General features: G+C 39.4%; 1 protein-coding gene across 1 annotated transcript in view; it reads right to left on the minus strand.

The window, feature by feature from the left end:
* HSD17B12 (hydroxysteroid 17-beta dehydrogenase 12) overlaps nucleotides 1-15554 on the minus strand; it is a gene marked incomplete at its 5' end in the record, with an annotated part of 84066 nt that overhangs the window by 38598 nt on the left and 29914 nt on the right. Inside the window, 2 exon segments of the mRNA XM_084207779.1 lie at nucleotides 8546-8621; nucleotides 13109-13155. Coding sequence (XP_084063905.1) covers nucleotides 8546-8621; nucleotides 13109-13155 — 123 coding nt within the window.

A 15554-nucleotide genomic window follows, 5' to 3' on the forward strand; every position in this document is an offset into this window, starting at 1 on the left:
CTTCCTTAAAAAGAGATAATATTTTTAAAAATCTAATCACATAGAACTGTAGAGCAGGTAAAACAATGACAGACCTTAATTTAAATGTTAACTTTAAGTTTCAATATACACAGACATATAAAAGTCAGCTCCTCACTTCTCAGCTGTCATAGATGACTTCAGCTCTCCAAGCCAAAGTCCAAAAACCATTGAGCCATTTGGGTGTGTAAGTTTTCAATGTGTATGTACAGTTCTACAAAACAGAGGGAAAACACACTTTATTAATAATTGCCTCCATTTGCGCTCCTCTGACTTCCATTACATCAAAATACATTACAATTTCTAAAACACACTAACCAAGTCAGAAACACATTCTGAGCAACGCAGGATCAATCAATAAGGCCATTCACCCAAATATTATGCTCAGCATTGCAAGCTTTTCTAAATCAAGCTTGTTCTAATTACCAAGCTAACTAAAAACACAAAATCAAGCAGCCTGTGACAAACAGCTGCAGAGGCTGGCAGCCAGGGGGGCTGCACACTCGAGTGCTGGCAGCGTTTGCAGTGACTGCAGGCAGCCAGGCGAGCTGAGCACGGTGCTCCCCACGCACCCCTCAGCCCCGTGTGCCAGGCACGGGGGGCTCCCCGGCACCGCACGTGCGGCCGCCCTCGTGCCGTGCTGTGCCGTCAGGAGCGGTGATTCCCAGAATAGCTCTCCGCACCAAAATATCCACTCCGGCTGAAGCTGCTCAAGGAGTCGGCTAGGGCACAATTCCGAGCTGTTTCAGGGGGATGCACAACATGAAGCGTGGGAAGGTTGCTATTGTGTAGTAGGCAGCTTCTCAAGCTCCCATCTCTCCTCTTTCCCCAACATATTTTCAATCCCCCCGGATTTTTTTTTTAATACTCATTGATGTATTTGTTGTTACTAAGCATGAAGAGAGCTATTTCTAATTCACTTAATCATTTTAGGAAGGGCATATGGACTATTTCCCATACTTCCTGTAACATTTCCTTTCCCTTAATGCCATTATTATTGTCTGTGACAATGTGTACACCCGGTATGTATGTAAATTCATGTAAACATGAATTTTGCATCACTTTTTGCAAAATGGAGTCTAAATTCTTCAGCCATATACTTATTAGAACAGTAATTATTAAAAAAACCCCAACACTTTTTTTTCAGATTTAGGCTCAAGAGAATGAATTTCAGAAAGACCAGAAAAAATATACTGTAAGAAGAATTTAGTGTCACTTACAGAGACTGAAAGGTGTCATACCATAGATTATCAGAAAAAAATGGTGCCCTTACTCTCAAGTCAATTTCAAGACATTTAAGTCAGTCACTCTATTTGAATTAAAGCAAATTCTAAAAGGGAGACAAGTTTCTAGGCTAATTCAGCATTATCTTTTATACCTCCAATTCAACATCCACAGTAAAATGTTTGCTGTATCCTAAAGTCAGGCACTTAAAAGGACACATTTTCAGGGTTCTCCAAAGTATTACTTGTACGGAAAAACCCGTTGTTAATTAGTCCCCATCTACTGCTCAAAGAAATAGAGTAGCCAGCTCAGCACTGGAAGTGTGATACATGCCTAAGAAGTTTCAGTAGGCATACTATTATCCAGTTGCTACACAAATTTGAAATTTTTATTTCTCATATTCAAGGATATTTTTTTAAAGAATTTGTTGTGCAGAACAAATCAACTGAGTTTCCCTTACCTATGAAGAGCTACTAACTAGCATTTTTTTCCTCACCACAACATACTCCTGAAAAACCATAGAAGCGATTATCACCATTTCCTCAGTAGAGGAGTCTATCAGGGATTTTTACAGCTTTGACAGATAAAAAGGACTTGATGTAATGGAACTTAACCTACTAAAAAAGTGACATAAGACTAAAATACACATTCATGAAGAATGAAGTGAAGAATACACATTCACAGAATGAAGTTGCAGAAGGAAGACAGCGCTGTTTGCACCACACAGTCCTTTCTTGTGCCAGAGAGACTACTCCCTGCAGAGACACTTAAAAGGCCGAATTTTAAGTCTCTTAGTAATAAGAGCTTCCACCAGTTGGCTTAAACTAGATTTTCAAAACAGACTTTTAGCCAATCCAATGTGAAAACAATCCAATACTTATCTTTTCATGTGATGTTCAGCTTATTTTACACTGAAAGTGATAAGTAATAGATTGCAGCTTGCTTACATGTTAACAAAGGTGTTTAAAGGCCCAGAGGCTCTTGTTTTGGCATCCCTAAAGGCTTATGTTACAGACAGGTTGTTAGCAGAGACAGGCATTATATTTCTGAGTATTACACAAAATGCAGAGTATCCCCCCACACAACTACCGCCAGGCAGAGGCAGCAGTGACCCCAAATGTTTGCAGGGAAGACAATTCCTGGTTGTTCAAATCTGGGTTTCCAAAGTACCAAGGAAGTCACCTGCCCATTGATCCAATTACCGAACATGTAAAGCTTTAAGACTCAAGAAACCATTAGGTCCCCGAGTTAGTCCTGATCCTTCAAGCACAATATACAGAGTATGGGAAGAGAGGAAGAGGCTACTTCTGCTGTGTTTACATTCAGACAAGGAAACCCAAAGTACTGAATTCACATTCAAATAACCTTCATACATTCCTTTCCCTGGACTTTCTGGAATTACAAACTATTAATAAGTACTGCATAGAAACACACTGGCAGTGAGGTTCACAGCAAGCACCTTCTTTCTGAAAGAAGCTCACTCAGTCCTGCCAGGTGTGACAAAGCACCATCTCCTAGAGCTTGCCAGCTCACCTACTGCTTTGTGGAATCCATAACACTGACCAATACACTTCCTGGTTTTGATCCTTAACCACCTGTGACATGTGGTCTGTTACTCCATATACTGACAGATGATATGGAAGGGAAGTCCTTCTGCAAGGATATCACTGGTCATCTGCAGAACATTTTACTTGTGGATGGTCCTACCAGATTGCTACATCAAAACTCTCCTAAGAGGTGGAGTCCTGTAGTTTGCAGGACATCTGTCAGGTGTTGCTCTCTAAGTACTCTCTTCAATTTCTTTAAATGAATCCAGATAAAATGTCACGGAGAAAACTCAAGGAATGGCAATAAAAAAAGAGGGACTAAGGGGGGAAAATATCCAGTCAAAACCACAGAAGCAGAATTCTTCTTAAAGAAGAAAAAAATTCAAAATAAAAAATAAGCTCCCTTTCCAACTTCTCTTTTACATCAGGGTCATCTATTTAATTTATTAAGAAATTAATAAAAGTTAATTCTGTTTGAGTCCTCTGCCCACTCTCTTCAGTGCCTGCCAACTGCTCCTTTAGTAAGTGGCTCACACAAGGCAAAACCAGGAGAACTTCCTTCACTTCATCCAAGGGAAACTTTCTTCAGAAATTAAATTTAAGAGCTCATTTGGAATTAAAGATCCTCACACTACAACTTTATGTGAAAGGTGACTTCAGCGCATCAAAACAAATCTAAAATATTTGAAGCCATTTTGTCAAGTTCAGGAAATATATGGGGATTTCAAGTATGTCAACCTGAACCTGGCTCAGATGATAGAAGGCTGCAAACACATTTCATTTACCTTAAAATAGATCACAAAAGGTCAGAATAACTGCCAGATTCACTTAGTCTTCAAGTTAAGCTCAGGCAAGTGAATCTTGTCATTTCTGTGTAAAGAATGTCATTTCTGTGCAAAAGATGTCCCCTTCCTCTCAGAACTTGTCTGCATTTTCAACCTCCTCTATTAAACACAAATAATCCTACTTGCCAAGTCCAGAATGTGAGGAGGATTTATTGGGGTGCAGCAGAGAGGAAATCTGAGTGACAGGGCAGGGATGAAGGAGCCAAGCGCTCCAAGGGAGGCGCAGGTCGAGCATCTGCAGGGGTCAGGTTTGTCATGGGGCATGGTCCATTTGCTGCAGGGGGTCATGGTGAGGGATGGGGCACAAGCACAGGGGTCAGCATCAGGTCTGCTTCAGAATGCTGCCCACAACGTGGTTACCAAGAAAGCAGAAGAAAACTGTAAAACCCACCCACCTAGGAAATGGGGAAGAAACATTTCTGGGTTTGGCACCACATCCCATTTTTGTAGTCAAAAATCATGCCAGAGTAGTAAGAACACAACAGATCCTGAGCAGCATATCATATATGATATCCTGACAGATATCAGTTTATGATACCCAAAATCTTAGGGTTAGAGAGTCATTCAAGATGAAGCTACCATGACCAAGGAACTCAGATACACTACACACTGGTCTGAGGAAATGTATTGGAATGAAATAGCTATATAGATTTTTACAAAATTGCAAAACATCTTTATTTCCTTATAGAAGAAACTTGTAGCTTCTTACAGACATGTAGCAGAACCCAGGTTTTGAACATTAGTTTCCAATGCATGTAAGGATGTATGTATGTAGTTCCCAAGTATGAAAGGCTTATAGTGTATTCCAATTAAATGTTAATTTTTAAGAATACATTGGAAAAACAAATGATTTCTCTCAATTCAAACAATTTAATTGGAGCCCATTTTATCATCTGGGTGTATGTAACACTAAACCACCAACTTCAAAGCAGTAAATAGGAATTTCCTTTCATTATATAATAATTGATGACAAAATCTGCCATGTTGCTTTTATATGCACTCACCTAGAAGTAAGTACCTACTCAGACTTGTAAGTAGAAACACCAACAAGCAGTAGCAGTTTTTTCCTGGCTCTTGCAGCTCATGCTCAACTCCATGAAGTGTCCTGTGACGGTACCAGCTAACAATGGACACCAATACCAAACTCTTTTGACAATTTCCCTATAGACAAACTGAAGTTTTTTCCTTGCTTATCTAGTCTGCACTACATTCTTCATATTGCAGCCTCTAGGTAATGAGTTTCTACAGCAAAATCGTTCTCAATTCCCTCAGGACAAATGTATCCAGTGCAGTAACTGAAGCTTTTCTGTCTGCAAATCCATGGTTCAAGAACCAACTGCTAGCACAGAGCACCTGAGATGTCTTGGACTGTGCTCATTATTAAATACAGCAAATCAGGGAATAGACTCATTATGTGACACTCAAACAATTGTCTCCATTCACAGAGAAATTTTCTTCCCGATCCTCCCTGAACATTTGGGAGTGTTTAACAATGCAATGCAACAGACACTTCAGAAAAGTGGTAGAACAGTGAAGCAGCATGAACTAAACTAGACAAGCCTTTTTTACAGTGACCTTAATAGTCTGTGCTTGGCATGACAACTTGATTAAAAGATCCAATATATTTCCATAAAACTTATATAATTCCTCATAATGGTTGTTCATGACAACTGAAGAGGAAATTCTAAATTTTTTCTTCAGTCAGTGGCTGATACTCTATTCCTTAGTAGAGTATTCCTATTATCCTATATTCTCCCTATTCTATCCTATATTATCCCTATATCCCTATTTCTTAGGGAACAAAAAGCAGAATTTCTCTTTTATGGCAAATCCTACAACACCTACGTACTCTGCAAAAAAAAAAAAAAAAAAAAAAAAAAAAGCTTTAATACATGCTTGAATACACAGCGAAAAATTTTATAAAGTCTTCAAAAACTTGTAATTAACCCACTAATTTTTGTTGCTCAAACTGAGCTGCATATCCAGAACATCTGGTGTTCCTGTAACATCAGTTCAGCCACTTTAATGTGCATATGCACATAAAAAAAATCAGCTCCAGGTCAGCTGGCATTTAAGAAACACTTATAAAAGACATGAGTATTTCCCTTATGATGGTGGTTATACAACTTGTATTTTGTAAATAGATGTTACTCCTAGTAGAAGTCTACCCTATGAGTCTTCTGAAATAGAATGAACACACCTGAGTCTCAAAACCCTTGTCATTATGGCAGATTTATTTATTTATTTATCCATTCAATAGGATAAGCATAAGACTGAAAGAAAAGGAGGCTAATGAAGCCAAAAGGAGGCTAATTAGCCAATAAGACTAATGAAAAGGAGGAGGAAACTGAAAACATGCACAGAAACACACAACTCAAAGAACTGGAAGTAGTTAAACAGCCATTCTTCCTTAAAGTGATTAAGAGTCATTACTCAAGAGGAGGAAGCTCTGTCTCAATTTGAAGAACAATGGACCACCATAAAGAAGTTTAAAGTTACCTTAGAAGCCTGCAAGGGAACCATTTAAGTAGACTTAGCATTAAAATTACAGACTTAGCATTATAAAAGTCACCCACCTTATATATGACAACATCTGAGCAGACTGCAGAGACCACATGGGATCTGTCCAGCTAAAATCTAGCAGGATCTGAAAGTGCAACTCAGGCTTGCTTGTTCATGCAGACTATCCTAATCCTTCAGTATATGCCACGATGAACAAGGTATACTTTTCAATAGCTCAGTGTTGTCAAAAAAAGTGTTCTGAAAACCCAGCATGAGTCATCTCATTTCAGAATGGTTTAGGAAAGGAAGCAGAAAAATGTTTGGGTGAGGCCTAACAGTAATTATGTATTACAGGCTGCTTCACATAGGGGAATGTACCTATTTTTTTAATCTGAGAACCTCCCCCAGCAGCTACCATGTAAGTGCTGAAGCTCAAAGCAGTAGATTTATCTAACTTGTCAGCATCATGCTTAATTCCCAGAATTACAGAAAGGTTACAGAAAGGGTTATGACCACTTTCAAGAAGCTTGTCACTTCATGCATAGGTGTTTGATTCCAGAACAAGATTATTTGTAGAAACTTCTTTCAGTTATAGTTTGACTTAGCAAAACAACTTTATGTAACGTTGCTAGAAACGTGACTGCACATGCCCACACAAATGCAGCAAACTATCATCCAGCTACTGCAGTGAACCACCAAAAAACACCACCTTGTTGTAGCTTCTTTATGTGTGGGCAGCAAGCATCAGCAGTTCGACAGGTTAGCCAGGCAGTGACACCTATTCTGCTGCATTTATGCTGTCACTGGATTGATCAGTGTCACAGGTAGGTCCAGACACTGTCCATTCTTCATTAGTATCCTTCATTTAAGGCAGTGACAGCCTTAAATGAAGGATACTAATGAACAATGGCGATTACTTCCAAATCAGTGGAATATAGAACTTGTTGACAACTTTGCTCTAAGAAAGAATGCTCTCTACAACTTAAACATATACATAAGAAAGAAAAATTTTCTGTCTAGAAAACAGTTTGATATGCCATCTTACATAGGACACTAAAAACCAGAAATAGTGACATTTATATCAACAGAACTGTATACCCTGACTTTTACACATCTAGTACAAGAGCAATTGATTACCAAGTTGAAGTCCTTGAGTTTTTCAGTCATTCTTCCTTTCACTCAGCAATCCTTTACAACTTCATACAGGGCAGTGTGTTGACTCTTGATTTAGGGGATTATGCTTTATAGTAAAACAGTGCCATAACAAATGCACAGAAATTTTTAGTAAATTTAAGCCAAAATTATACATTCATGACCTTGGAAAGAGAGTAGTTCTTACCACTACTTGCATTAGGTACACAAACCATTTTAGAAAGCCTAAGAAAGACAAGGGAGGGTAGCATGGAAGCATCATCTAAAAGGTTTCTTTGCCCAACATCATTATGCTGTGAAACCTCCTTTATAGTACACAACTTCTACTCCTGCTTATCAAAACCTTTTCAAATGGTTACATTTCTCACTTTATCTTGACATACACCGCACAAACTAATATGCATGAAATATGCCTTAATAAAAAAGATATCGATTAGAAGAGGAATTCTTGTGGGTTAGATTATACTTTGCTCTGTTTGGGAAGTCATTTGTCAGCATGAGACTTGAGGAAGCTTTTTCCTAACTGATGCTGTAGAAATACCCATTTGTGATTGAAACACTAAAGTTGCTCCCTTATTTTTCCATTACAGCCATTTACTATACACTTACTGAAGAAACAATCCCTATATGCAGTTTCTTAAACACATTAACTCATTCCATATATTCTTATGACTATGAACACTCATCACCTCAAAAGAGCTTACAGGTCTCTAATTGAATCTTTGAGTGGTTTATTCAAACAAAACAAAAAAGAGGGAGATGGGGCAAGCTACCCACAATAAATCTGTACACTTGGTAAGACAACAAATAACAAAGAAAATGCTTTCAACAACTTCTGTTTGCAAAGAAACCACCCTTATGGTGAAGCCCATGAAATCAAACTTGCTTCAAACAGAGAGAATATTCAGATGGAGAAATGACTTCATGTTTCTTGCCTTTTTATGATTTTAGACAACTACTACTATGTGAATAGGTGGTATTTCAGTCTGGTCTGGTAAGCTATTCTTATGGAAGACTAACAGTTTTAGGAGTACTTATTCCAGAATTAAGCCCTATTGTTCTCCGAAGTTAAATATGAACAGCTGTAAAATTGAATTGCAAGGCCTTTACCACTTATATCTGTAACATTTGCACTGTGCACAAGAGCAAACTCTTTTCAAAATCAGAGCTGTATATATTAGCATGCATGAAATTCATGTGCAATTGCATTTATTTACAAGCATGCCGGTGAAGTTTAGGGAAAAAAGTTTAACTCACTTATTTCAGTAGAAACCTGGTCCAGTTTTTCTTTTGACCTACTGATTAGAACCACCTTCATTCCACGTCTTGCTAACTGCAAGAAGACAAAACAGGAGACATTAGAATAGTCATAAATCACTTCCAAGTTAGTATCCTAATCAAAGAAATTGCAAGATTCATCAAACATCTCAACAATATATGACCAGCAAGTCTGGAAAAAATACAATTTTAAATAGAGATACAAAGGGGAAAACCAGGATAAATCCATGTTATTTCTTATTTAATTCCCTTCACACCACGCTATCTTCTCAGTCATCTAATATAGGTGGATAGGCACATTTATAAAATAGAAAACCAACAGTGGATATTTTACAGAACTTCCACTACCTCTGCAAGTCAGAGCAAAGACATTATTACGCATAATGAAGTTTAACATGCCAAGCTAAGATATCCATGGTCACTTGAACACCTGTGTTGCAACTCAATACTTCCTCCTTTTAGTAAGGCTCCACTCTTACTTTGTATTACTCATAGGTATTAAGGTTAATTTACTTCTGAAACTCTTTTATGGAAGCTATCTGAGGAAATTAAGATGGGGCCAGAGCATACCCTGGCTATCGAATCCAACCTACCACTGCAAGTTTAAAATGAGATGCAAGAACTCAATTGAAAAGTGTCTGCAGAAAGACAGTTACATATCTAATTACTCCAAAATGAAAATTATGTAGTATGTGACTACTATAAGTAGAAACAGTATCTCTACCCACAGTTCAAAGTGGCTCTGCCTTTCAGACACTAAAGACCTACACATAAAAAACATGTATGTTGTCATTGCTCCAATAAAGCTCCTTCACTGCCTCTGGAAGCTGATGAGAATGGGACTTGGATGGAATTTTAAAAAAACCACAGCCAAAGAAAAAATCCCAACCAACGAACAAAACACACAAACCCAAAAGTCTCAAAACACTACAGCACAGTACAGCAACAATGAAGTGGTTTAAAGCCATCTACTTTTCTGGCAGGAGTATGCAAAGCAGTAGTGATTCTTTCAGACAGAGGTATGGCAGAGTTCATCAGTGAACTCTCTACTTTACTTCCAGGTGTGACCTCTAAGCAGTAGAAATCTCATACTAGATCTCATGAGCTTAGAGTGAGGTGTGGTGACACCAAAGACACCATAGGAATCACTAGCAAACAGCTGCCAGGTTCAGGTTTACAGGCAAATTAAGCCTTCTGCTCGAGGAAATGATGCGGTGTTACAAGAATTACTGTCTAAAAGGGATGAACACACCCAGCCAGCTGCAGGTAAGCACCTGGCTCACTGGAACGTTACACTAAGCCCACAGTAGGCTTGGAAGGCACCAGGAAGAAGGGAATGGCACTCTCATTCCACAGAATCAAGGCAGTGAAGGCCTTAATTACCTAACCTGCTAGGACAATCTGACAATAATCTACTCAGAATCCAAAATAACTGTCATCCCATGAGGCAAAAAGCACCAGAGACCTTCCTCATGGATGCAAAGCTCCAGACTGCTGACAGAAGAGTTTGCTCTCTTTCAGCAGTCATGACCCTTGGGCTCTCAGACTGCTTCAGTAGGTACCTGGGCTTAATGGAAAAGTATTCATCTGTACTTGTCTCAAAAGCCAAGGAAGTAAAAAGTGATGCCAATACATCCAGTCAGTGGAACTTCACCACATTTAGAGAATTTCCACCACAAGGGTGAGCTTGAGAGAAACTATGTTCACACTAAAGAGATGCACTCTGAGATGTAGTTTCCAATCAGAAATTGGAAACCCTTTTGCAAGTGGAGTTCCAAGTAGAAAGCACAGAAAAGAGCCAACAGAAGACCCTGTAACTAGGAGCAAGTATCACTAAGAGAAGTAATCAGACTTGAAAAAGATACAGCACTTGAGAGCAAGTTCGATTAAGGTGCTTGATGAGCACTCTGCCTTCACTGGTATAGACCTAGTTGGTTGAAAGGAAACACAATCATCCAAAGAGAGATAATGTTCCCTGAGATCCCAGTTACTAATTACATTTTTATATAGGAAGGCCCAGTTGCTTTGTAGATAACCTGTCCCTTTGGCCAATACCCTGAGGGTCCTGAAACGGCTGAATGACAAGACCTTAAAACTTAACATAAAATCTCACCCAGAGTAGCATATGTTGGGAAGCTACCCCTGTAGCCTAAGGATTGATGCAAGCAAGGGTCATCATTCTAATGGAGCTGATGAATGGAGGTGTTTGATTTCCTTAAATGCCACATTAGTGACTACCACATTTTCCACTTTGGTAGCAAAACACAGCTGCTCTATAAACCCTTTCTCTCCAGGATGGAAAACAATGACATCAACAACCAGCCAAAACAAGGTTAAAGCTCTTGTTAGAGTAGACACGGCAAGAGATTCTTAAAATGCTATACTAAACAGATGTGCATAGTAGAGTACTGCAGAGTATGCAATGGGATCACAACCTCTAGTTTATCACCAGCACACAAATAAGGCTAAGGTTGAATTTACACTAATGATTTTCAAAAAACAAACAAAAGATAATGATAGAGGGGCAATGAATACTGACTCCTGACCATATCCTCAAAACATGAAGCCTTTCACAAAGGGCTGATCTAGCAATGATAAGGATATTGGTGCTGGGCAGAGAATAAAGGTCTTATTACTGCAAGAGTGAAAATGTAAAAACAGTTCTTTGCTTGCAAAAGAAAAATCATCTACAGAGCAGAGTATAACCCAAGATTCCACACACTCATAAAGCTCTTCCATCACTTTCCAGTGAGACCATATCAAACTTTCAAAGAGGCAATTCTCAACACACAGTTACAATTCTCACAAATTCCTCCAAGGAAAAGGAAGCTGTCTACATGACTGTAATCACAGCCATCAAGGCCCAAGCGGCCATATGCCAGCAGAATTTATAGTAGCCAAAAGGGAATTTTTAGTTGAAAAATCAAGCCTCTTCTGGCAGACTTCTGTAGATATCTCTATAGTTAATTTAAAGATTGAGATGTCTCTTCAGGTATTCCACATTTCACCCCATATCCACACTTGACTTTATCAAGTATTCTTCATCCTTTTAAGCTGTCAAAGGATGGATTTGTGTTTTATTCTAAATAAATGCTTAAGTAACAATAATAAATACAATTCATGAACAGTATGTTTTATTCTGTAGCCCAAGAATGAGTACCTGCACCTTTTGGGGTGCTCTGTGCTTACAGCAACCACTGCAAGGCAGCTGTAATAGACATGGTTTTCCAACAGTATCTCATACTCGTGATGGCTTTCCTAATTGGGGTTTGAATGCAGGAGTCAGCCAGCAGCAGACATTCATGCTCAAAAGCAGCCTAGTTCTTAGAGACATTACAGAACATAAAGCAAGCTCTCATTTTATTCACAAGGTACCTTAACATATAGATCCTGAAACTAATCTCCCATGATTTTCAGGGGGTGTCTCCCACACTAGAGGACCTCCTCCTGATAATGCTCTGCTGTGGGCACAGTGACCTCCTTCCACTTGCTCTAGACAGTTAAAATTAAGTGCTGCATCATGCCATGTAACTGGGGTACCTGGCAGGTATGAGCTGTGAGCAATATGCCAAGATCAGGTGCTGCTGGCACCAGGCTTAATTCCTTTTGCAGCCAACTCCCCTGTCTTGAACTAGGACTATGAAGTACTACTTCCTGCAAAGTAGAAATGAATTTGTGGGCTAGGGGTGCAGGCAGCAGGGCAAGGCACATCAGGATGACAGGAAATCCAAAGGACAAGGACTACCCATGAAGAGGAATGCCATTTTCCCTGGGGGCTTTGCAAAATAAAACAAAACAACAACAAAACAAACAAACAAAAAACCAAAATAAAAACCAAACCAAAACAACAAAAAATATCAAGGAAAAGGGAATCTCTCGCAGTTGATCTCACACAAAATCATGCTGGTGTTTCACAAAAATGAGCACAGACAGGCTCACTCTGATACTAATGCTGAGTTTAAAGTTATTTTTCCTATAAATTGTTGTAGTCAGCACTATTTGTCTATGGGCTTATAGGCTAAATTACCCTATAACGGGCATTTTCTGTCTTAAGCAATACATTCCAGTATATGAAATATATTTGGAGCCCACATATCCATCAAGAGCAAGAGAGTAGAAGAGATAAAGGTAAAACCCAGCTTCAGAGACTTCATGAACTAGAGGAAATACTGGAACATACTGCTGGCAGCTGTAAATGCCATTCAGTCAGTGCCTGGAAGTACCAAAAGGAATTACCAAGGGCTGAGAAAGTTAAAATTCTTTAAAAAAACTAAGGAAGTTAAAAATAAAAACTGAAGGACAAGGTAAGAGCTGAAAATACAGTTCACAAATAGAAGAAACTAACAAGAAACTAACAAAAAGAGATACAACTTTTGGCTGGTTAGCAGAGGAAAGCAAGGTAGGAGACTTCTTTCTCCATAGATATCTATGCTAAGATAAGGTGAGGAAATATCACATGCAGCTTGACAGCTTAAGAGAGTTGAGACAGCTCGACATATTGCCAAGAATCAAGACAGACTTCCAAGCAGTAAGAATTCTTACCTCTTCTGCATAGGCTTTTCCAATCCCATCAGTAGCTCCTGTGACCACTGTTACAAAAAAAAAAAAAAAAGACAAATCTGCATTAGTTGCTTCACAGAAGTAACCGCAATGGGTGTGTTCATTTGTAGGCTAACAAAGTACTCATTCCAGACAGAAACATATCAAAGTCTCTGGAACAGGTGTACAACTTCTATGAAATTACTTTAAAAACTCACACTAAAACCTTTCCATAGGTTAAGAAAGGAGAGAAAGACATAAAATTAGGAGCCTAACGTGTTTCAAGAATCAGGTACAGCACCCCTTCTAAAGCCAGGCCTCTGTCCTAATACTCTTCTTCAGAAACTTTGTGGACTAAGAGATTTCCAAGACCTTTAACTAAAAAAAACACCCTGATTTATGACTATTAAACCAGCTGTCAACTTAGTTTTAAGTGTACAGTAAAATAAAAGGTATCTCAAATCCAGTAACCATCCAAGAAAACAGATTTTAGGACACAGGCAACAGCTCTCTGTTAGTGTTCCTCCAGCAGATTTCAGATCCTTACGGCCATTGTGCTCACCAGCAGCTAGTATGAGCGCCTGATCCAGGCATCAGTTACAAGCTGGGCTTCTACAGCTTAAACTTTCTCACCTGTGGGTGACTGGATCTGTGTCAAGCTTCAAGTCTTTCTAGGATTCTTTTCCACAAGCTGAAAAGCTGTGAGTGACTCAACATGCCATTAGTTTGACAGATTATTCCAGGGTTCTCGCCACACTACTAGCTGATCATCCCAGTAAATAGCAATTCCTCCATACAGAAACTGCTTTTCCAACCTCTTTTTGTGCAAGTAAATTCAGCATCACTTTTTTTTCCTCTCTCAGCTCTTTCCTCTCACCAAACCCAATGCCTACACCTCAACATCCTTCCATTTTTAGCTCTCCTGTCCAGCCTCTCATTTACCTGTCTCTGCTCTCACTCTCCAAGTAGCCACAGAACATACTGGATTTTTTCTGTTTGTCAGATCAGAAGAGCTTGGTTTGTGCTTCCACTGCTCATCGCTGAATTTAGCCATGGCCAAATAACTGGACTTGTTTAATGTTTCAGAACAGTGAACTGGGAGCGTTGCTTTAACTCTCAGGTCAACCTCTACCTGAATGAAAGTCACAGCAGACAGAGGTGCTGGCTGGCATTGGGATTCAGCAATAGCTTCCCTTCGGAGCACCGGAAGGAGATGTGTTTGCAGATGATTTGATTAGTTACTGCTTGCAGATCCCCTCTAACAGTTAGCATGCAAACTGCAGCCAGAACATTTCTGTTTGAGTAATAACAGCTAGGAAATGCTGTAACCCTTTCAGTCTCTGTGCCTGCTACCTAAAAATAAGCGGCTATAATAACAAAAGATTAAACTGCCACAAAGGTCCTACTTGAGTTTGAATGGTCCAGGAACAATTCAATAACAGCCTAGAAAGAAAGATCCAGTCATATCCCTGATTTAAGTGAAGTTCACAGATGACCACAGATGAAGGTACATGCATATATGTTTATACCCTCCCTGGTTTCAGGGTTTATTTCCAAGATGATGTAACTCCAGCATGATAAGGATATGCATACTGCACACACGGGATGCTCCAGTTACTAAACAGAGCTCTGGCTGCTGCACTGTCGGTGCCAGGGAATTTTATTGAGAAAACCATGTGTCTGTGTCACACTGCTTTGCCACTTCCTATCCAGACACTGTTAGGGAAGTGTGACAGTTTTGGTACAGAAACAAAGCCATGTAATGAAAGGTGAAGCAAGGGTCCAAATGACCAATACAAATCAGACTTCAGGGAAGAAATCAAGAATACTTTCCCAGGAGCCCATTTCCTGCAACCAAACTTGGACCAATATTGTTATCCGTTCAGCCAGACACGCCACAGTCCTGCAGGACAGCACAATCCCTTTAGTTCAAGGATTAATAAGCTTCAGTTTCAGCCTTGCTAGCCTGGGATTCACATTATGTGTTATCACACAAGTCATTGTTGCTTCAGCAAAACAATGAAGCAAACAGGAGTAGTACAGTGAAAACAGTAGCAGGACCCCTCCCCATAAGGATCACAACAGTAGCTGGACAAGTTCTAAGCTGACCCAATGTGGACAACATTCAACTTCAGTGACTTGGTGAAAGGGGTTGCTTCTTTCACCATAGTTAGCGAGGCACCTAAAGAAGAGCCATTCCCTGTAACACTTAGATTGTTTCTTCTCCTTCCAACCAAGAATTTACGGACTTAATGGTTTTATTCCCAGATAACAAGCTCAGCACTTCAAAATACTGTTTTCTGACACTGCAAGTTATTCCACTTCTAGCAGCTGCAGCCAAAAATGCATGCTCCATGAGGCAGGGACTCCAAGAAGCACCTGTAGCCCTTTAAAGGCTTAGTAAAGTACAAGTGAAGGATATTTACTCATTTATTGAATCCATTGCTTA

The sequence above is a fragment of the Fringilla coelebs genome, assembly GCF_963513975.1.
Source record: "Fringilla coelebs genome assembly, chromosome: 6".
In the NCBI taxonomy this organism is placed as follows: domain Eukaryota; kingdom Metazoa; phylum Chordata; class Aves; order Passeriformes; family Fringillidae; genus Fringilla; species Fringilla coelebs.